The sequence below is a fragment of the Hypanus sabinus genome, chromosome 8 (assembly GCF_030144855.1).
Source record: "Hypanus sabinus isolate sHypSab1 chromosome 8, sHypSab1.hap1, whole genome shotgun sequence".
Lineage (NCBI taxonomy): Eukaryota > Metazoa > Chordata > Chondrichthyes > Myliobatiformes > Dasyatidae > Hypanus > Hypanus sabinus.
The window spans coordinates 123,945,771-123,968,619 of NC_082713.1; the positions used below are offsets into that span (position 1 = coordinate 123,945,771).

The 22,849-nt window shown below is 40.0% G+C and overlaps 1 protein-coding gene across 12 annotated transcripts in view; it reads right to left on the reverse strand.

The window, feature by feature from the left end:
- The window catches only part of cnot4b (CCR4-NOT transcription complex, subunit 4b), a 178,079-nt gene that overhangs the window by 31,994 nt on the left and 123,236 nt on the right, over nt 1-22,849 (reverse strand). For all 12 annotated transcript variants that reach the window (XM_059977763.1, XM_059977759.1, XM_059977756.1 and 9 more), the window contains one exon: nt 18,546-19,043. In XM_059977763.1, coding sequence (XP_059833746.1) covers nt 18,546-19,043 — 498 coding nt within the window. The remainder of the gene's footprint in view (nt 1-18,545; nt 19,044-22,849) is intronic.

Below are 22,849 nucleotides of genomic sequence, written 5' to 3' on the forward strand. Positions count from 1 at the left end.
GGACCTGTTGTGTACTTCTGGCGACTTGGTTTATTTTAGATGCCATCATCTGCAGTGTTTTGCACTTAGATTGAAATAAGAGCCACGGACGTTCGATGAATGAGATCTAGACAAGATAGGGAGTGAAGTCTGGAGGTCACACAAAGAGAGCTGAGGACACTGCCTGAAAAGCCATTGAAAAGCAAAAAACTTAGGTGTTACTGTGGCTGAGGTAAAGAGGCAGATATGATGAGAGAAGACTACATTGCTTTTAGTGCAGTTGTTACAATACTTACTTTTCTGGCGACTTTAAAGACCTCGCAGCAAGATGTTTGTCTGGTGTCCTCTCTTCCTTCACTTGCGACATTCTTGAACATTCCTGTTTTCACCAGGAATTGCTGACTTGCAAACTCCCACAGACATTAGTTATAGACTGCCTTTAGGGCAAGGAAATGTTGGCAGGTTCTTGGCTCATGTTTCAAAGCTAAAATGATCCTTTCTTTCCAAACACTGATGCCACTCAATGGTAGGAATCCATTTCTTTCTTTCACTTATGAAAGGCATCAAAGCTACTTCAATATTTAAGCAACACAAAATGCTGGAGGAACTCAGCAGGCCAGGCAGCATCTATGGAAAAGAGTACAGTCGATGTTTTGAGCTAAAACCCTCTGTGATTCAAATACTTAACCTAGCTTGCTGGCAATGCAATTCAGACTTGTTCCTGAATCCCCTTCTGAGAAACAGGGATATAGCAGGGCCACAAATTCCAACTTTGCCATCAAACCCATAGACAAAGGGAGTGCTGTTGTACTCTGATGAACTGACCTCAACCTTGCTGAGGCCAGGCAGCAACTTTGAGGCACCTCCTCTTTCTTACCCCCTGAAAAGAACCTCAAGGGTTAAGGACTATCAGGACACTGTCTCCATCACCCTCATTCACTCTGGAGGTCTCCTATTCACTGCCACCAACCTCATACTGTGCAAAAGTCTCAGGCACATAAGTATAGTTAGAGAACTTAAGATTTTGTACAGTATTGTATTTGTTCACGTGGAGCAGAGAGCGAGTTTGTAAATCTGGCTGGAGAAAAGGATGTTGAGAATGGCCAGGGTGAAGCGCCACAGGAGGGGTGTGAGGCAGGTGTTAGAGAGGGAGTGCCAGGCTGGGGGCAGCCTGGGTATAGACACACCCAGCCCTGATACACCAGGAAAGGTCATTTGGTTTATTGATCATTAAGGAATGTCTTTCTGGCGCATCCTGCTCCCCCCACTCATCCTTTCCCTTTTCCCAACCATGACTCCTCTGTCCTTGACCCTTTCCCACTCTCAAACCACAGAAGACCCATATCAGAATTAGGTTTATCATCACTCACATATATTACGAAATTTGTCTTTTTTCTAGCAGCAGTGTAATACATAAAATTACTATAGTATTGTACAAAAGTCTTATGCCCCCTAGCTACAGTTATGAACCCTTTGCCATTATCTGGTTTTCTGCCTTAATTACTTAAAATGTGGTCTGATCTTCATCTAATCTATAATAATAGACAAACACAATCTGCCTAAACTAATAACACAAACAATTGCACTACTTCTAACCAATATTGAGTTCACCATTTAAAACAATCAGTCTAGGTTAAAAAGGTATGTGAACCACTGGGGTAATGTCCTCTACAAAAGCCATTTGGAGTTAGGTGTTCCGATCAATGAGATGCACAAAACTGGTAAAAGGCTATAAAAGCATTTCTAAAGTCCTGAGTGTTCATCAGTCCACAGTAAGAGAAATTGTCTACAAATGGAATTAATTCAGAACTGTTGCTACTCTTCACAGGAGTGGGCGTCCTGCAAGGATCGCACCAAGAGCATAATGTGCAATGCTGAAGGAGGTGAAAAAGAACCCAAGGGTGACGTGCAGAAATCTCTAGAACTTGCTAAAGTTTCTGTTCATGAGTCCACTGTAAGGAAAAAACTGAACAAGAATGGTGTTCATGGAAGGACACCATAAAGGAAACAACTGCTCTCAAAACAAACAAAAACATTGCTGCATGACTCAAGTTTGCAAAAGACCACCTGGCTGTTCCACACCGCTTCTGGGACATTGTTTTGTAGACAGAAATGGCACTACACACCAACATCAAAACCTCATCCCAACTGTGAAGCATGGTGGAAGAAGCATCATGGTTTGGGGCTGCTTTGCTGCCTCAAGGCCTGGACAGCTTGCAAGGATTGAGGAAACAATGAATTCAAAACTATATCAAGACATTTTATAGGAGAATGTCAGGGTTGAGGTCCATCACCTGAACCTTAATAGAAGTCGGATGATGCAATAATACAATGATCCAAAAAATAAGAGCATATCAACAGCAGAATGCTTTAAAAAAAAATTGTGTTTTGGAATGGCCAAGTTACAGTTCAGACCTTATACTAATTGAGATGATGTGGCATGACATGAAAAGGGCTGCTCCAGCAAGGTATCCCAGAAATAATGAAGAACTGAAATGGTCTAAAATTCCTCCTCACCTTTGTGCAAGTCTGATCAGCAGAACCCCACCAAACAGCTTCACCTATCACTCTCTAAGCTTGTATTCCTTACCCCCCTCCTTTTTCTGGCTTCTTCCCCCTTCCTTTCCAGTCCTGTTGAAACGTCTTGGCCCGAAACGTTCATTTCCATAGATGCAGCCCAACCTGCTGAATTTCATCAACATTTTTGAGTGTTGCTCTAGATTTCCAGCATCTACAGAATCTGAGATTTTAATATACAGGCAGCATGGTTGGCTACAGGAACTTCATTATAGAGCCTCTGACTTACTCATGGTGAACCCAAGATTTAGTGAGGGTCATTTCTATAGCTATGATCAACCACTCCAGGACAATCTTAAAATTGGCACAATCACTCAGTACCATTGAATGTCAAGATGTTTTGGGTTTGGCAGAAAAGCCAATATAAAATTTTTGCATAAATAAAACAGGCTCATTACTGCAGTGAGTTTGGTAATATTGGAAGTTCCAAGTACCAACTACAAATCAGTTGCAGCACTTCTGCCACTGAGGAAGACCCACTTGTGATGAACATAAAAATCCAGGCTGAAATGAATACTGCATTATTGTAGTACTGTACTTAAAGACACAGACTGTGACATAGCCTTGCCTAGGTGAGCATAAAATATCCCAAGACACTATTGCAGAAAGCGGAGGATTACCGATGATATCCTGAGCCATGTACATTTACCCCCAATGCAGCTGACAATACTGATTTTCCGGTTATCACTTTGCTGATTGTAGGAGCATGCTATGCACAAAATGGCATTCACATTTCTTACAAAACAAGACTGGCACCTCTTTAGAAATACATCAGATGTAAAGTGCTTCATCCAGACCTGATGGGATCCACTTCAAAAATTTCTCTGGATCATTATGTTAACTATTGATTGATAATTGTAGAGGACCTATTACCTTGCCATTCTGCTTGCATGCAGCAATACCCATCAAACTAAAAAGAGAAACCAAATCAAAATAGGTGCAAAACTAGCCTGTGGTTTTCTTTTCTGCAAGGTATTGTTACTTAAACTACAAGGAATATGAAATATGTCACATTCCAGCAAGATGGCACCAGTGAACAACAGTGAGGTCATGCAGACAGCTTACAAAACTACTGGATACTCTCCTTCTGGATACACTGCTTCTTCTGAACTGCAACTGATTGCAGCCTATAATTTCCCCTTTTAAGAATGTAATTTTTGGGCCAAGCAAGCAAACAATCTGGTGTCTCTGCGATCGCCTGGGGGATTCAGTGTGGCCGCGGCAGAATGTTAACTCATGGTCGGCTCTGTTACATTGAAGTGTTGAGCAAGATTAAAATCAATGAGGATGAGAGTGGTAAACAAACGGGTGTTCAGTGCCCTCTGCCTATGAAAGGTGCAGGAGTCTTGGGTCCCAAATTCGATTGTCCCAGCAGCTCATGGATATAGACTCTGCTGCAGTTTGATGTCATCAGCACCGAACACGCTTAACTGCTCCTGTGACTTTTTTGAGGCATTGAGCACAGAACTCTATCTGCAGCTGTGGCCTGCAGCTATTGACACAGTGCTGACTCTGTGGCCATGCCGTCGGCTCCTTAACTGGCATCACTCACCTCGGCAGTTCGTTGTTGTGGACTCACTTTTGAGGATTCTGTGGTTTGATGTTTATTGTTCTGTGTATTATTTGTTTGCTTTTTGTTTTATGCATGACACAATTTCCTTTTGTTTGCACGTTTAATGGTCTTGTTGTATGGGATTTTTCTTTAAATGGGTTCACTGGCATTGCTTTGTTTTGTGGCTGCCTCAAAGAAGACAAATCTCAAGGTTGTATAGTGCATATATACTTTGATAAGCATACTTTGTACTTTTTAAATTGTCTTTAATTTTCCAAGTAAATTTCCATTACTTGTAAAATTAAAGGCATTAATGTATGTAACATCTTAAATGCTTCAAATCTATTTGATATGCTTACATATTCTGCTTTTCCCAACATCCACGCTCACCCATTTTCCAATGCTTTAACAGTGATAGGGTTCCTCTTGTCCTTACCTGCCACCCATCAGCCTCTGCATCCAACTTCTACCATCTCCAAAGGGATCCTACCACTAAGCATATCTTTACCTCCCTCTCCCCATCCACTTTCCACAGGGATTGCTCCTTCCACGATTCTTTTATCCACTTGCTCCTCCTGGCTATCCCTGCAACTGGCCTAAGTGCTACAACTACACATACACCTACACCTCCTCCCTCACCTCTATTCAGGGCTTCAAACAGTCCTTCCAGGTGAGGCAACACTTCACTTGTGAATCTGCTGAGGTCATCTATTATGTCTGGTGCTCCTGATGAGGCCTCTTCTATATTGGTAAGACCTGTTCTAAACTGATAGGAGGAAACTGCTTCATCAAGCACCTTGGCTCCATTTGCCACAAGTGGAACTTCCCAGTGGCTAAACATTTTAATTCCGATTCCCGATCCAACACGCTGGTCCATAGCCTGCTCCTGTGCCAAGGTAAGGCTACCCTCAAGGTGGAGAAGCAACACCTTGTATTCTGTCAGGGTAGTCACCAACCTGATGACACGAATATTGATTGCTTCTGGTAAAAAAAAAATTCCTTCCACCCCTCCCCTCTTCCTCTATTCCCCACTCTGACCTTTTCCCTCTTCTCACCTGCCTATCACTTCCCGCTGGTCCTTCCTCCTACCTTTCTTCATATGGTCCACTCTCCTCTCACCTTCCAGCTAACCTCCTTCCCTCCCCCCCACCTTTTTATTCTGGCACCTTCCACCTTCCTTCTCAGTCCTGAAGAAGGGTCTTAGCTCAAAATGTCGACTTTATTTATTGCCTGACCTCCAGCATTCTGTGTGTTGCTTTTGATTTCCAAGAGACTTTCTTGTGTTTATGCTTACAAAAGGTAGTTCAAATTTTAGGACTGATGTAGATAAAACAGACTCATTACTGTAGCAGTGTCAGTATTGTTGCAGGTTTCAAAAACCATTCACCGCTCAGTTGATCATATTTCTATAACTGAATCAAAAAGCCAAGGGCCTCAGACCCAATCAAATGATGGGCATGAAATCCAGATTAACACAAATGGCAGAACACATTCTGTATTCTAAGGAGCAGTTTTGAAAAAAATTATACTTTAATAGAAGTGACTGATCTGGGCGTGTACACCAATTCTTGGAGCGTAAGAGGACGAAAAGCATGGCTAAGTGAAGTCTGTGCTAATGAACAATCTGCCAGCTTTCTAAAGCTGTTCAATGACAGTAAAGGACAAATCATGAATCGTCAATGAGTAAAAGGTAGTGAGCTGTCATTTAAATTCTTAGTTATGATCAACAGGGCTCTAACTGAGCCCATCCAGTTACAAGTCGATTTCAGTCACAGAATTAGCATGGATACTTTGAGAAAAAAAAAATTCTATTTTGAAAGAAAGCAAAATCAATTATTTGTTAAACATAATTTTAAAATATTTGCTTATTCAGGACTGCACAGCGAATCTGTATTTAAATACACCTACACTGTGGCTTTTCACATGTACTTGTGATCAAAAAAATTTGAACCGTTTTATTGAGTATAGTTCAGTAATCTTTGAAAAGCACTTCAAACAGGTAAAGCACTAGCCAGGTCTAAAGCCAAAATGAAATAAATCCTCTTTCTTAATACAATTGATTAAACAATGGGTTCATGTTTGCTTTCTTGAACTTTAATGTATAAAAACTCGACTACTTCAGGGAGGTAAGATTTGTTGAGAAAACAGCAGGCAAGCCATCAGAGCTCAATGTAGTTCAGTTCACTAAAGGTCCCAATCAAAATTATTTACTGAATCACTCGGGTGTCAGAGTATAGTGGATATGGTTGTTCAGATATATATATATATATATATATATATATATATATTGGATGCATTTAGTTCATTCCAATGAACATTACATTGTAGAGCTAGAGATCTAACCTGCAAATTAAAGGCCTCAAGTAATGGGTCTACTGTTGTGCAAGGAAATGTTTGAATATAATAAGATACTGGCTTACGGTGCTTGATAGTCATTTGGCAAAGTGAGCTTTCTTCACTCTTTCAAAGTACAACAGAAATTAAGACAGATTACAAGAGATAAATATCAGGGTATACACTGGACACAAAATACACTTGGTCACCTGGTATCACACATAATTCAAACAATGACTAAGCATGACCTGACAAGAGGAATCAACTCAGAATTAGTGTCAAAAAAGATAAGGACATGAAAATTACAATAGAGAAGCTTCCACCTACATTATCAGGCAATAAATAACAGATTATGTCCCAAATTTACTTACAAAACAGAACCATACTGACATCACCAACTGAAAGTCACAGCCACAATTGAGCAAAACTTTGCCAAACTACTTAATAGTTGTTTAGTTCAGATACAAATTCAACATTCAAAACTATGCAGCTGAAATACAATGTCAAGGAATTCAAAAACCAATGCTATAAACCCATTAAGCAGGTCACCAACATCCTGGCAACTTCAATCAAAGGAATCCATCGCATGAGCTGGCTTAGTTTTAGCAATTGCTTCCATCCGAGATGTGGCTACCAGACACAGAGTACCCTCCAGCAGCAATAATCACCAACTGACAAAGCTCACAATATGCCTAACCAAACATGGTCCATATCAATGGAATGAATTTATTTTGTAGAACACAGGCAACAGATTAGAGTGCATGGAATATTTTTACTCATTTATTATGACACGAAAGAAGACCATACAGCCAATCAGGTCCAGGCTCTTCTGAAGTAGAACAAATCCATCCGTCACATTCCTCTAATCCTGTAGCTTACTCGCTGAACTCTCTTTTGGGTCTTTTGCCAATTGCCCAAAAGCATGGGTAAATTACAGTTGTCAATTAACCCAGCAGCCTGTCTTAGAGATGTGGAAAGAAATCCACATAGTCACAGGGAGATAGATACTCATGCCACAAAGTGCATGCAATGTTAGGAACTGAACCCAGGTCTCTGGAATCTGAAGTAGCAGCACCAGATCGTCCCAAATTTACATTCACTTTTGCAATGGTGATACCTTAAATATGCTCAGTGAAAACATGATTTTTTTTTGTGTGTACAAAACCCTTTGGATTGAATGGAATGCATAATTAGAACCAGAGTACTGGCTTGCACCATATATTTGAGGGTGGGAACAATTGCTCACCCAAGGCAACCAGTGAGGTATTGCTTTCCGGCCTCAACACAAGTTCATCCACAGGGTATCACAGCCCAGCTACATTTCCTAACCTGAACAACCCCAACAGCAGGTGAAACATGCTCTCCTGTTGGTTGACAGACCTCACAATAGCTGTTGCCCAGCGGGAAAAGCAAGACTGAAGTGACCTTTTTATGGAAGGAAAATTGAAATGTAATATAATTGGGGAGCGAAGATAGATATGCAAGCAGAGCAAACTGGAGAAACAAAATCTTCCTTAAAGTGTCCTTCTTTAGTTGCAAATGTTGTCTCCACAGTCTTTAGTTGGTGCACATTTTAAATTACAGGAAGCATACAGGGGTATTTTCTATGCACCCCTCTGGTGATTATACCAGACCAAGCTCTTTGCCAGTTTTTCTCCCTCTCCGTACCCCACCTGGGATTGTGCAATAATTTACACCTCTGAACACTGGTTTCCATGCCTGCTTCATTATTACACCTTTTCAATTCATTATTATTCTATACAAATTACATTTAGACCTTATCCTGCTTGCTTTTTTTTGCATGAGCATATACAGTCACTTCCAAATCTGGGCAAAGGTTATTGCAGAGATACAGCAGCCACTTCTCCCTCTGCTGACACTGCCCAATCTGCTTTGTTCATGTGAAATAGTTTACATCAATTTTCACGAAAAGGTATTTGACAGATGTCCACAGACTGAGGAAATACTTAATAATAGCAGGTGATGGTGAATAGAAAGTGCTGTCTGGATAAAAGTAGCCAAGTGGAGTTCCATGAATTGCAACCCATGGAGTTAATATCGCTAATGAAATGGAACAGAATGTCATTAACAACATTTATGGGTAATTCTGGCAAAGTTAATGACCAGAAGGATCGATGACCTTTACAGTGTCTTGGGACAAATTAGTTGAGCAAGCTAAATGACAGATGGATTTTAATGATTATACACTGGTAATTGTAAACATCTGTGCAAGATAATAGTGGCTTACTTTGCTATTACCCATTTGAAACGCAGGTTGACAGCTCTGAGAAACAGCATTAAGATGACAAGATTTAAAAGCCACAAATTGTCCAGTTCTGCGGAAATGCACTTTGGTGGGCTTTGAAGTTGGCCTGACAAGTATTTTTATATGTTCTTGACTTTGCTCCATTTTCACTGTAATATGATAAATATTCAACAGTGAATGGAGATGGTAAAGTCAAGAAACATTTTACTTGAAGAAATACTTACACAGAAGTTCTTCACCGGTGAACCTACCTCAGCATTTTGTCTTGTAACATACTGTGTTTACAGCAGTCACTTTAAATATTTGATTATTTTGAACCAGGCAAATAAATTTCTCCAGTTATAACGTAGATGAGAGATAAACCAAAACTAAGAGGGGCAATCTAGTAGTGCAATAGTTGGCACTCCAACCTCAGTTTCAGGAATAGAAGTTCAATCCTGACTTCAGGTGCTGCCTCTAAGGAGATTGCACATTTCCTCTATGACCATACAGGTTTCTCCTCAGGTAAGCCAGCTTTCCACACACCCTTACCATTTCCCATCCCCTTTTTCCTCTCTCACCTTATTTCCTTGCTCACCCATTGCCTCACTCTGGTGCTCCTCTCCCCTTTTTCTTTCTTCCATGATCTTCAGTCTCTTTCACCAATCAACTTCCCAGCTCTTTACTTCATCCCACCCCCCTCCAGGTTTCACCTGTCACTTCTCTCTCTTGTCCCACACCTTTAAAATCTACTCAACTTTTTATTCTCCAGTCCTGCTGAAGGGTTTCAGCCTGAAACATCAACTGTACTTTTCCCCCATGGATGCTACCTGGCCTGCTGAATTCCTCCAGCATTTGTGTGCTGCTTGGATTTCCAGCATCTGCAGATTTCTCTAGTTTGTAAGCCAGCTTCCTGTCATATCCCAAGGGATCTTGGTAGTTAATTAACCACTAAGAACTAACCCTATATGTAGATTGATGGCAAAATCATGGGGAAGTTTATGGGCATTTGAAAGTAAAATTTGCATGGCCACAGGAGAATTGGACTGTTGGGAGCGCTCCTTTCAGAGGAGGTGAGGGCAGGACATTTATGGCCAAATGGATTTGGGTGACATAAGCAGCGTTCTTCATACTCACAAACAGGCCAGATTCCACCTCTAAAAGGATTCCCTGATTCTTATTGATACCATTATTGTGGTAGAGTACTCACCATCAATATCCTCAAAGTCAACTGAAGCATCAATACTCTAGCAACAAGAGAAGGGCAGTGCCTGGGCATCCTGTACTAGGACTCACCTCCTGACACCCCAAGCTCTTCAAAGATCTACAAAGTACATCAAAGGTGCATGCTCTCCATTTACCTTGAAAAGAGCACCAACATTCAATCCGCTTGACTCTATACTGAATAAAGCAGTCTTTCTGGTTGCCCTCATTATCCTAAATATTCCTACTCTCTCCAACTTCTGCACTTTAACTGCAAGGACTGACAATAAATACAGATCTTTCCAGTGATACAGATATGCCAAAACCAGAATAAACACTGCCCCCACCTGCCTTTGCTTTACTTGCATGGTCACATTGCCAAAGCCAACATGCTCTACACTATTTAAACAGGTTTGGTTGAAAGAATTCCGCCACTACAGTGCATTAATCACCCAATTAACAATTCAAGACTGGTTATACCCCTTTAGGTGGGAGTGTAACAAAAGACCAAAAATAAAATATTTGGAAAAATACCCCCCCCCCCCGTCCACCCACAACACTGCAACTTTTCTACTACAGTAATGACTATTAGCAAGACATACAAAGGGTCACAGCTTTTGCAGCACCCAGCTGATAACTAACAATTTTTTGAAAAACAATTTTCTCTTTTAAAAACTGTTAAGAGACTTCAGCTCAGCCACCCATATGAATGAACTGAAACAAGGCAATCACAGTGCCACAAGCTGCGGGTGAAGATTAAAAATCAAAATCTGTGTCAGCAGGCAAATTCAAAGCTTGGGTACTTCCCCAAGGTAGAGGTGAATTTATGGAAGTGCGACCAAAGCGAGTTTTTGCTCAAGCAATTAAAGTGAGGGAGTTAAAAGCAAGTTTCCTTTTCAGACATGGGAAATCTAATATCCAAATAACTTTTTCCAAAGACTGAATGCAATAAGCAGCTTTAAAAGGCAAAATGAAGCTTGGCACAGAGGATTCAGAAATAGGAACTTGCAATTGAGGGGCTGCAATAAAAATTCTGCATTGGTGCAAAGATGAAGCCTACTGGGCCTAAAACAGCTCAAATTTAAATCAATGAGTGGTGATCTTACCGAATGAAAAAACTCCTGACAGGTCTTGATAGCACTGGACACATGCATGACTGGGATGAGGGAGAAAATGCAAACAAAATCCAAAAGGGATTGGCCATTCAGGACAAAGATTGGGTGAGATTTCTTCACCCACAAGATAATAAATCTCTAAATCTATCAAGAGGGCTGTGAAGAAACAGTCATTGAGTAAATTCAAGTCAAGGATCAATAGGCAAAAGAATCAAGAGTTAATGCATGAAGAGAGGAAAGAGGTTTGATATGATCTTACCAAATGTCAGAGTGGGCACGAGGGGATGAATTACCTATTTTGGCTTATAGCATTTCTGTTATATTGAATAGATTGATACTTAGTTGTGCTAAGATCGACAGCATTGGGTTTTAGAATTATTAAATCTTCCTCTTGAAAACAATTCCATTTGTAGGATTTCATCCTTTTGGTGCTCCCAGCTCAATTTCAAATGAGGCAAAGTAGAATTCTCACATCAAATAAAACAGAAGTTATTTCCTTTGTGGAGTTCCATTACAAATGCTAAGAAACTTGCAACATTAATACTGAAATTAACTTGTTCGATAATAGAGATGGCTAATTACTGCTGAAAGAAACAGAACATCCGGGTGACCTGAAAATAAGCAGGTGAAGGTTGCTGTTATCAGTTGATGCTTCGTAACATACCTGAAAGAATAAATACCATCAAAAACAGTACATACACCAAAACTGTTACTACTCTATCATATGGTAACTGCACAATAAAGGGAAATTAAAAAAATCTCAAAGCAAAAGAAACAATTTTCCATTATCAGTTGCAAATTTAAGAAAAATGTTTATAATATTCCTGTATCTCTTTTTAGGAACACTTAAGTAAATTGCTTTCAGAGCCAAGTATGTGACTGGTCCAACTGAGTTTGTCAGTGATGGCTCCAGAACACTGATGTTGAGGTAATTTTTATTCAATTGTAGTACCTTCATTAAGGCTAGGTAGTTAAGACTCTTGTTGGAAATCACCCAGTACTTTTCTGGCATTGTTACTTGATTTTCAGTACAACTAGTCGAGGTCTTGTTCATCCAGGTACGAATTACTTCATTTCCTGAAAGGCTGCAAATGAAATTGGAACTCTAGGCAAAGAAACATCTTCACTTTTGACTTTATCACCACTGAAGGGAGGGGAAAAAAAGCTGGTGTAGAAGACTGCACTGATGAACTTCTCAAAGTTAGATCTTAGGGTTGGTAAAACCTCCACAATTGGGAACACTCTTATATAGGGTGCGATCATTCATTGGATTAATCACTGACCTGAGTTTTGCCCAGGCTCTTTGTTGTTAATTTTGACCTCAACATCAACCAAACATGCCTCATCTCAGCAATTAAACTGTTTTGGTTGCTGTCTTAAAACTGTGATGATATGTGCATCTGAACTCATTAGCATCCACAAGTAGGTTATTGCCAAGTAAGTGTTTTCTGATAGCGTTGTTGATGACATACTTCCATGAAAGGAGTGGGTAAAGGGCAATTCAACTGATGCAACTTGAAAACTGAATATTCAAGACTTCCACAAAAATTGAAAATGCAATGACTATGTCGTGTTTAAAATTAGGTAAGACAAAAAACCCAGTTAAACATTTAGTTAGTGAAAGGTACCGCTTTCCACAAGTCAAAATGGGGAAAGTTATCCAGTTAAGAACTGCACAAACATTCAAAAACATACATTTAAGCTTATCATTAGCAGCAGTTGACATTACTTTAGCAAACAGATGGAATAGCTTGAGTGCCTGTTTCATTAATGCATATGCGGCTGATCTAAATAAGAAATGTTGCTCGACATTGGCATGGTATGATGAAAATGGCCTAATGAACCATCTCTTTTCTTGTTAGCAAAGACACAACCACATGCTGTGAAAGCAGCACTAAAGAGTCAGGGATAGAGCATAGGTCATTTGACCAATCTGGAAGACATGGTTAAGGAACAAACTTCACTTGTAAAAAAAAATGCAGAAAAGAGGAAGGTTAGACTTTTTTGCAGTAAACTACAAATCAATAATCTGATGATATACTGCAACAAGGTGGGTCATTTCCATATACTCTTGATTTTTTTTTACATGCTTTCTCCATCCTGTATACTCTATCCAAACTACCAGATTTTCACCATGCTCTCTAGTCAAACTGCATGTCATGTTTTCTTCTAACCATACAGTACATCAAATTACAACATTTATGTCATTACCACCATGCTGCAAAATACACTGCAACACCAACTATGTTTTTCCCAGTGGTGTTAATTGTAACATCCCATGGCTTTTTCAAATACATTCAAGGACACATCTTATCAAATATTTAAGATATTTTAATCTTCGTAATTCAAGATGCAATATGCTCTACCCCAATTCAAAGCAAATAGGAAGGTTACGTATTTTGATACTGCTTAGTGGGTAGAGAGAAATGCTAACCAGACCTTAGATTTAAAAAATATCACAATTCAGTCTGTTCCTTTGCACAAGAGATTCTAAAGCCTTTTGATACTTATGGCCTCAAACTGCAATCAAAATAAAAATTACTAGGAACACAAGACCTATTACCTATCAATAGCAGGAACATCTTACATTATTGTGCTTATTAACACCATTATCTTTCAAAAAATCCTACTACATTTCCACCAACATTTTCCGTCTTTGATGCAGGCTTAGATTCCACTTTAAACGGGTATCAGGGGCATTTTTATCACAGCTGGTCCCTCCTATTCAGTATTTCCATTACAATTCTTGACCTAAAAATGGCTCATTCATCTTTTATGTAAGTACACTACCACAAATGAGCTATTACTATAAAGACAAACACCATCATTATTTTTGACAGAAAATTTTAATCCTATTTGGAAATGAAATGGCAAGAGTCAATTAGGAATTACCAACTTTAGCAAGGAATAGCAGGAATAATGACATACCACATAAACCTCCGGTCAAAAATTCCACACATTTCACTTTCACAAATGATAAAGCCTCAGCTCATTCCCCAATTATCTTCTGTACTCCTGAGACCATAATTCATGACTGCAGTCACCTCAACCAAGGCTTCAATGAGATCACCTTACATACTTCACAAATCCAAAAAATATGCCTAATCTAATAAATATCTGCCCATGCAGCAAATTCATCACCCTTGGAACTTGTTCAGGTAATTTTCACTCCCTCTATAGAAAGTACATATTCTTCCTTCCCTTTGAATATTTTCATCTCCAAATTCCCCCGAAGCTTCTGTTGCAAGAATTATCCCAGCTTTTCTCGTGACTGACTCTGTGCGGTATATTCTTCACCTCCAACTTCATCTCAGTACATCTCTTCCGTAGTCTTTCAAGTCTATCCCAGGCTACATAAAAGTTGACTACAATAACCTAGCAAAGCACGTGAGCAGTGCTTTGAAGGGATTTATCACAAATTTCTTGCCTTTGTACCTAGTATGCCTTTTTAAGGAAATATTTTGATGGACTACTGGTTTCCTGTTCTTAGTCCTCCTTCAAAAGAGCATGATTTACAGTAGCTTGCCTTTATCCTCTTTCAACCTGGCTCCATTCTTCTGTTAAACGTCAGGCCATTTTAGCCTTTCAATGTCCCCTGAAAACTGTCATTGTCATTATCAGATATAAAAAGACCAAGGCGTCTTGGTCTCAAAGGACCAAAAAGCTTCAAAATTTAGCATTAGCATGACATGTTCTTTGAGGGAAATGCTTGCTGTCTCTGGAAAAATAACAATTCAAAATCAACTGGATTTGGAGTAATCTGAGTGTCTTTGTGTAGGAGTGGTAGCAGGGGTAAAAATTATGCACAAAAGGCAAATGACTGATTTGATTTCCTCAGTGACAGCTCTTTTGGATACATCTCAGACTGAGCCAGAGACGGCAAATAATGCAAGAGCTAGTACTACAAAACCTTAAATCTAGAGTATTAGAGTATTTATAGTATTAATGGTAAGACTCTTGCAGTGTGGCGAATCAGAGGGATTTTGGGGTACTAGTCCATAGGATACTCCAAGTTGCTGCGCTGGTTGACTCTGTGGTTAAGAAGGTATATGGTGCACTGGCCTTTATCTATCGTGAGATTGAGTTTAAGAGCCAAGGGGTAATGTTGCAGCTATATAGGACCCTGGTCAGACCCCACTTGAAGTACTGTCCTCAGTTCTGATCACCTCACTACAGGAAGGATGTGGAAACTATAAAAAGGGTGCACAGGAGATTTACAAGGATGTTGCCTGGATTGGGGAGCATGCCTTATGAGAATAGGTTGAGTGAACTCGGTTGGCCTTTTTTCCTTGGAGTGACAAAGGGTGAGAGGTGACCTGATAGAGGTGTATAAGATGATGAGAGGCATTGATCGTGTGGATAGAGGGCTTTTCCCAGGGCTGAAATGGCTAGCATGAGAGGGCACAGCTTTAAGGTGCTTGGAAGTAGGTACAGAGGAGATGTCAGGGGCAAGTTTTGTTTTTAAAACGCAGTGCGTGGTGAGGGCTTGGAATGGGCTGCCGTTGACGTTGGTGAAGGCGGATATGATAGGGTATTTTAAGAGACTCCTGGACAGGTACATGGACCTCAGAAAAAGAGAGGGCTATGGGCCGAAGGGCCTGTATTGTGCTGTAGTTTTTCTATGTTTCTATGTAGAGTAAATTCCAGTAACATATTACAGATTTAGATGGAAATATTCTTTTGTGGTATAAAATATACAAGAAATGATTAGCCTCTGTTTTCTCAAGACAAACTTATAAAACAAAGGTGACATTGTTATATACAGTTGAACATTAAATGTAACCTCATCACTCCTTATATGTTATTGGGGAAAAAAAAATAAGAGTGTTATTACCCTCAATACTTTCCAGTGAATCCTACTGTGATAGCCAGATCTTTGGCAGGACATCTTTGGGTGGAGGTACCTGATGGGCCATGGATTCTGTAGATATCCTTCAAGGGCTCAAAGCAAGTGGGCCTAAGGCTGCATCTGCTCTCAGGATGAGGCTTTTCATTCTAGAATGAAGGAGACATCCTCCTTTTTCAAAGAAAGAAGCTTCTCGTCCCTCCATCATCAAAGCTGCCCTCAACCACATCTCTTCCATTTCACCCCATCCTCTTGCCACACCACCAGGGACAGGGTTTCTCTTGTCCTCACCTACCACCCCACCAGCTTCTGTGTCCAGCACATAATCCACCAAAACATCTGCTACCTCCAACTGGATCCCACCACCAAACATCTTTCCCTCCCCTCCATTTTCTGCTTTCCACAGGGATCGCTCCCTATGTGACTCCCTTGTCCATTCGTCCCTCCCCTCTGATCTCCCTCCTGGCACTTATCCTTGTAAGTGGAACAAGGGCTTCACCTATTCCTACTACCATTCAGTGCCCCAGTCCTTCCATGAGGCAACACTTCACCTGTGAGTCTGTTGGGGTCATATACTGTGTTCAGTGCTCCAGTGTGGCCTCTTGCATATTGGTGAGACCTGATGTAGATGGGGAGAACGCTTCACCAAGCATCTAAGCTCATTCCGCCAGAACAAGCCGGATCTCCCAGTGGCCACCTCCACCGCCAGGATAAGGCCACACTTAGGTTGGAGGAACAACACCTTATATTCCGTTTGGGTAGCCTCTAACCTGATGGCATGAACACTGATTTCTCAAACTTCCAGTAATGCATCCACACCTGCCCCCCCCTTCACTATTTACCATCCTCGTCCCTCTCTTGTGTTTTCTCCTTGTCCGCTCATCACCTCCCTTTTGTGCTCCCCCCCTTTCTTCCATGGCATTCTTTCTCTTTCACCAATCAACTTCCTAGCTCTTAACTTCATCCCACCCCTTCCAAGTTTCACCTATTGTCTGGCGTTTCTCTCTCCTCGCTCCCCACCCGTCAAATCTACTCGTTGGCTTTTTTTCTCCAGTCCTGCCGAAGGGTTTTGGCCCGAAGCATCAACTGTACTTTTTTCCCCATAGATGCTGCCTGGCCTACTGAGTTCCTCCTGCATTTTGTGTTTGTTATAAAGGACAATTAGAGGGTGATTAATGGCACCCACAGAACCCAGTCTGAGCAAGGATTATCCATTTCATGGAAGGTGAACAGAGCTAACAGGGCAATCAAATTTTAATGCAAATAAAGGTACCATGGTACCTGAACGCTGCTGCCAAGAAGAGGATATAGATTAGTGTATTCCATTGTACAGTGGAAAAGTCATTTGCCAGTGAATGATTCCCCCAAAGAAACATTGCATTCGCTGTCACTAACTGCAACAATTTTCTGACGATTTTCTCATAAACAAAACTGTGTAACAGCTCAGTAGCAATCAACTCAACTCTGAATTGGCAGCACCTCTGTCTCTTGCATCAATTTCACAAGATAATACTGCAGATTTCCTAATCAGCTTGCAATTGGTAATTTAAATCCTCACCTGATCAATCACCTGCTATGACACTATTGGGGGCTGTTGGCGAACTTATACTGATTATAGGATAAATAGTCCTTAATGCTTTGTCAAGAAAATTTGAAAAACGGAATAATTCAGAGAAAATTCAATGCTGACAGAAAAAAATAACTAAAAACATTTGTTAAAGCATTCTGAATATAACATGAAAGAATGAGTAATAAGAACAAGCAAATCTGACTAGAAAATCATGAACTGACTTGGTAGCTCAGCTCTTTAACTCCAAAAAGAAATCCCGGTTTGACATTTGCACCTATGTAAAACAGCTTTCTTCATTAGAAATAGTCTCCTTGTCTGATCTTCCCAAATAGAAGTTAATAACACTGTTCGAAGAGGCTAATTTTACTGACTTAATCCACTTAGGGTGTGCCAATATTTGCGCAACTTCGGTCACCTCTGGTTAGAGAAATAACACTTGTTACAATAAAGAGCCACAGAGCAAATATTCATAACAGTAAGGGGACATACTTCTCTGGTGCAAATTGCTTTTTGCTTCAAAATACTTAAGCCCAGATTCATATTGAAAAACAGAATTTTAAAAAACATTTGAGACATTATACCATACAGTAAAATGTCAGCACATCTACATAGCCAACTGTAAAGTTACCTAAGTGTTATATTATCTCAAATTGCAGATGCAACAATCATTGTACTATGACAATAGCAAAGGTGAAAGAATATACATTTCTATACTGTGATACAAGAGCACAGAGCCAATGCCTTCTAAGCATTTCATTGTTAACTATGCATCACTGTCAGCACCTCCATGTTAGACTGGTATGGAATAGGATTTACCCTTATTTTCTTGTGGTAAGCAGGTTAATTTTAATTCATTTACCGGAAACTCAAGAAGATAAAACCTGTGACATTGATTATGTGGGCTAAGTGTTAATTGAAATCTGTAGCTGAGCCACAAACACTGCAAGAATCTGAAGTTTATTAAACACCAAAGTCAAGTGACACACAGAAAAATGTCAGGATTAAAAGTATACTTTTATGGCCCAGACTTGCAACACTCCTCTGCACTTCATCCAGCTGCTGGTTTTACAGTTCCTTAATGCAACAAAGAATCAAGTTATTAAGTAGCTACAATTGCCACCTACCTGATATAGGAATTCCACCAAGTCCTGTACTATGCTGTGGTATATTTAAGTCCAAGAAATTACTGTTCGAGGTGGGTGTTGCTGTGTGGTTCAAGTGCATCATGCTATTGTGAGGGTATGCCATCCATGGGTACCGTGCCTGACCTGGAAAACTGAATGAGTTGTAGACGGCTCTGTGCTGAAAAGCTGGAAACCTCCGTGGTAATACAGAGTTGGGAAAAGAGTTGCCTATGGAGTTGGCTGCTGTGGCAGAAGCTGGTGTCAAGAAGCCACCAATGCCTTTGTTTGCAGTTTGCGAAGGGGTCTGTAGTGCGGTGGGGGAAGTGAGGCCCACGTTGGAAGGTTGGTCCTGGACTGAGAGTTCCTTCTCTATCAGGTCTGCTAAGGCTTTCCTTGTGATGTCGAATGGGTCAAAACCCAGATCATCCTCTTGTTGTTTGGAGGAGCCGAACCCAAAAGCAGCTTGCCAGTCTGTTGATGAAGATACTGGGATTGTTTCTGGAATTTGTCAAAGAAAATGAGAAATGAGTAAATGTTTCTTTAAACATATCTATAAATATAACTATGTATTATTTCCATTGTGAAGAGTGCAATCAACTCTCAGTCCTTGTCTTCTTGAAAGTTAGTGAAGAGGAGATACAAATGAGAACTAAACCAGAAAAGGGCACAGTTTGATTAGTTAGTAGTGCCAGATCCTTCATTAAAAGGATGACTCAGATCAGGAGGGTTCCAGTTTCACACAAGGTGAAAGTAGTTACACAAAAAAGTTGGGGGAAAATGATAAAGAATTTATTTGTAAATTTAAGTTATTTCCAGTAGATTTCTTCCTCCTGATGAGCAGATCAATGCTGACAGTGGTGACAGGTTCATGCAGATAGTGAACAAAGATAACAGGTTGGTGATGCAGGGATAAGGAGGGCAACACATCTGAGCTGCTAATTCTGGACAGAGTATTCTTGAGGATTAACATAGAAATAAATTGTCAAATTCTATAGCAAACATGAGAATACATCAAGTGCTTAATTTTTAAGCACGTGTGGCTTTATATCTGTAAATTGTCACTTGGAACAAATAGCCGACTCTGCACTCAAAGAACACAGCAATGTGAAAAGTTCCATGTAGGAACTCAGAAGAATCACAGTACTTTATTGATGGCCTTGAAGCAAAATTATTCTGGAAGCTGCTTCCAGAAATGTCAACACCAAAGATGTACAGTGTAGATCAGAAAGCCGCTAGCTGTTGGGATGTTAGGAGATTCAGATTTTACACGCACAATTATCTCTAGTGCCAACTGTCTTGTCAGACTTCTGTACACTTTAAGGCAAATATGCTAACTTTAAAAAGATAAGTGTATGACAATGATTTAATTGGATCATCTCAATTGTAGCATCTGTTGTCTCTTGTTTCATGGCCTGCATGGGGTGCTTCAGGCATCATTTGCAATATGAAATGATATAGGTCAGCCTGGAGTAATGACTTCGATTAAAAACTGCCTGAAATATTGAGAAGTGGCAAATCCTCAGAAGCTAATTTAAGACTAAATATGGCAGGTTGGCAGCTATCCAAGGGCAAGTATGAATTGTGCCACCAGCCAAAAGCTGTCAATGGTTTTCAGATCTATCGGTTCGGCCATAGAAGAGTGAGAGACTGCGCATAATGCAAGACTTTTAGTCTTGAATTTCTTTTTAACAGCCAGCTGGCTATTTCTTCATTACATACTCTCAATGCATTGAAGTTACAAAGTAAACCTAATGGTTTTGACTCTGTTTCTACCTGGCAGCAGATGGTATACTTAAAAGCCATTTTATTTGTCGGTCACTTCAGGGTCACAAAAGGCACAAAATATTCTCTCCTCAGTGCACTTGCACTGTGACATTAAGGGCTTCAGCAGCAATCACAGCAGCTTGGAGTGTGTGTGTGTGGGGAGGGGGAAGGTAGGTTTAAAGGGTCAGGATTAAGGCAGAACAAGAGAAAGGTGAACAGTGAGAGAATACAGAAGCGTTCAAGCATCGTTAATGTCTTTTTAAATGGTATTGAGTGTTTTAACTATATGGAACTTCTTAAGTCATCAGCATTAACATTGTGGTAAAGCGGGACAGCAGTTTATGCCACAGCCTGACAGCGCCAGGGACTTGGATTCAATCCTCATCTCATATGCTGTTGTGTGGAGGGTTCATGCTTTCAAATAGGGTTTCCTTGGATGTTCTGGTTTCTTTCTACATCCCAAAGAACAGTTTATTGGCAACTCCAGCTTCCCCATTGTATTTGTGATTAGTATGAGTACTAATGTGACATAGGAGAGAACAGGTTACATGGAATTAAGTGGGAGAATGGGTCTGATGCTGATAATCTGAGCAATACTCTCCTGAAAGGAAACAAACTGCAAAATGCTGCATGATATGCTCTATTATACAAGTGTAGCAACGTAGATGAAGGAGTACAATTCTTTTAATGCTTTCAGTTGAGTGAAAAATGTTTATTTTCCCCCCATCCACATATGGGGACTGTTCCATGTCACCAGAACAATTCTCCACTTTAGGCTGATTCAGTTCCCCTAACAATAAATTACAGTTACATTTCATGTATGTGTTGTAGCTGCATACATGCACTAACTCACCAAAATCACCCATGACTTACATAATATACTTGCTTTATATTTATCCTGTCAAAGTGGACATTTTCCCTCATTATACTCATATTCAGACCTTTGTTAATTCACTTAACCAATCTGTACCTTTTAGTCTCGCTTCTTTTATATACCCACTATCCACCAGTAATGGATGTGTGCAAGTAATGTGGATACTCTGAACTTGAGAAATTGCTAGCAAAATTAGATTCTTTCACAATAATCCCACAAAACAGTGATAAAACATGCAGAGTCAGTCAGGAACACAAGTTGCTTTTAAAACTAGCATGAGAAATGGAGAGTTGTCAGGGAGAGTTTCTATACTCAGCCAATGAGTGTGCTTTGATATAAACTGGTCCAATCAGATTTCCAGTAACTCCATGGGTGGGAAAACAAGACATTATAATATATTCATCATAGTTCTTTCTCAGAACACCAAAGAACAAACAAGGGGGCAGAATTCAAATTTAGTATGAGCAATGGCAGTGAACAAGTTAATAACTAGGTACTTATTCACCTAGATGACTGATCAGAATATGGCTATTATGATGCAATGAGTTGTAGAGCACAGAAGCACAGCTCTTGGCGCACCAAGTTCACAACAACCTTTAAGCATACATTTACATGAATCTCACCTTTTTCCTCTGTATTTTCATTACCACTACTTACATTCTACCACTCACCTGCACACCAGAGACAGTCTAGAGGGGAAAGTTAACCTACCTACCTGCACATTAAACGTTAGAAGGCATTCCTGAAATATTAGAAAACATGTGGCTTGTGAAAAGAAATTACCTGAATAATTAACTAGGAAGAAGCCTACATATCTGTTAGTTTTTATGGACTATTTCCTAGAATTTGAATAAGATACTGGAGGTAACATGGATGCATAGCTTTAGAACTTCCACAATTCCAAACAATATAGAATGGTGCCTGCAAATCAGAAAAAATGAACCCAACTGCAACCAAAAAAGGGGTCAGTTAACTTAACCAGTTTGATCAACTGGAATGCAGCCATAAAAGGCAAATTATTGAACCGATTAAAAATTGATGTGAAAAACTGTTAAAACTGAGCTTTGTTGTTGGCATTGCAACAGTCAGGCTAGTTAGACAGTGAATGTAGCTATTTGGATCATTCAAAGGGCAGGTTATAAAGTGCTACATAATTAGGATTCATGGGGACTGGAGGATATAAAAAAAATGTCATATATTCATCAAATGTTTGCAACAAATAGGTTATTACAAAGCTTAGTGCTTGGACTCCAACAATTTATTGCATCGACTTAGAATAAACAAAACAGTCGAGTTCACCTGAAACAATTATGAAACTCGCTTCTGAAGAGAATAAACAAGTTGGAAATAAATGAGCGATGAGAACTCTGTTCATGGAAAAAAAATGGTAGCTTTTTTAAAGTTAGGAATATTGGTAGATCAATGTAAGTATGCTTGTGCTCATGCTCAAATACAAAGTTCATACTCTGGTACAGGAAGCAGCTAAGAAAACAGGTAACATTAGCTTTTATTGCAAAGATTTCAGTAGTTAATGCCACGACACAGGGCCTTGGTAAGATTACGTAGAAAATCTCTGCATACATCAGCTCTAAGGAGCTTACATTGGAATGAAAATTGGAACCAGAACACTGTCTTTTCAAGTTTTTAGTCCCTGGAGCTCAGAACA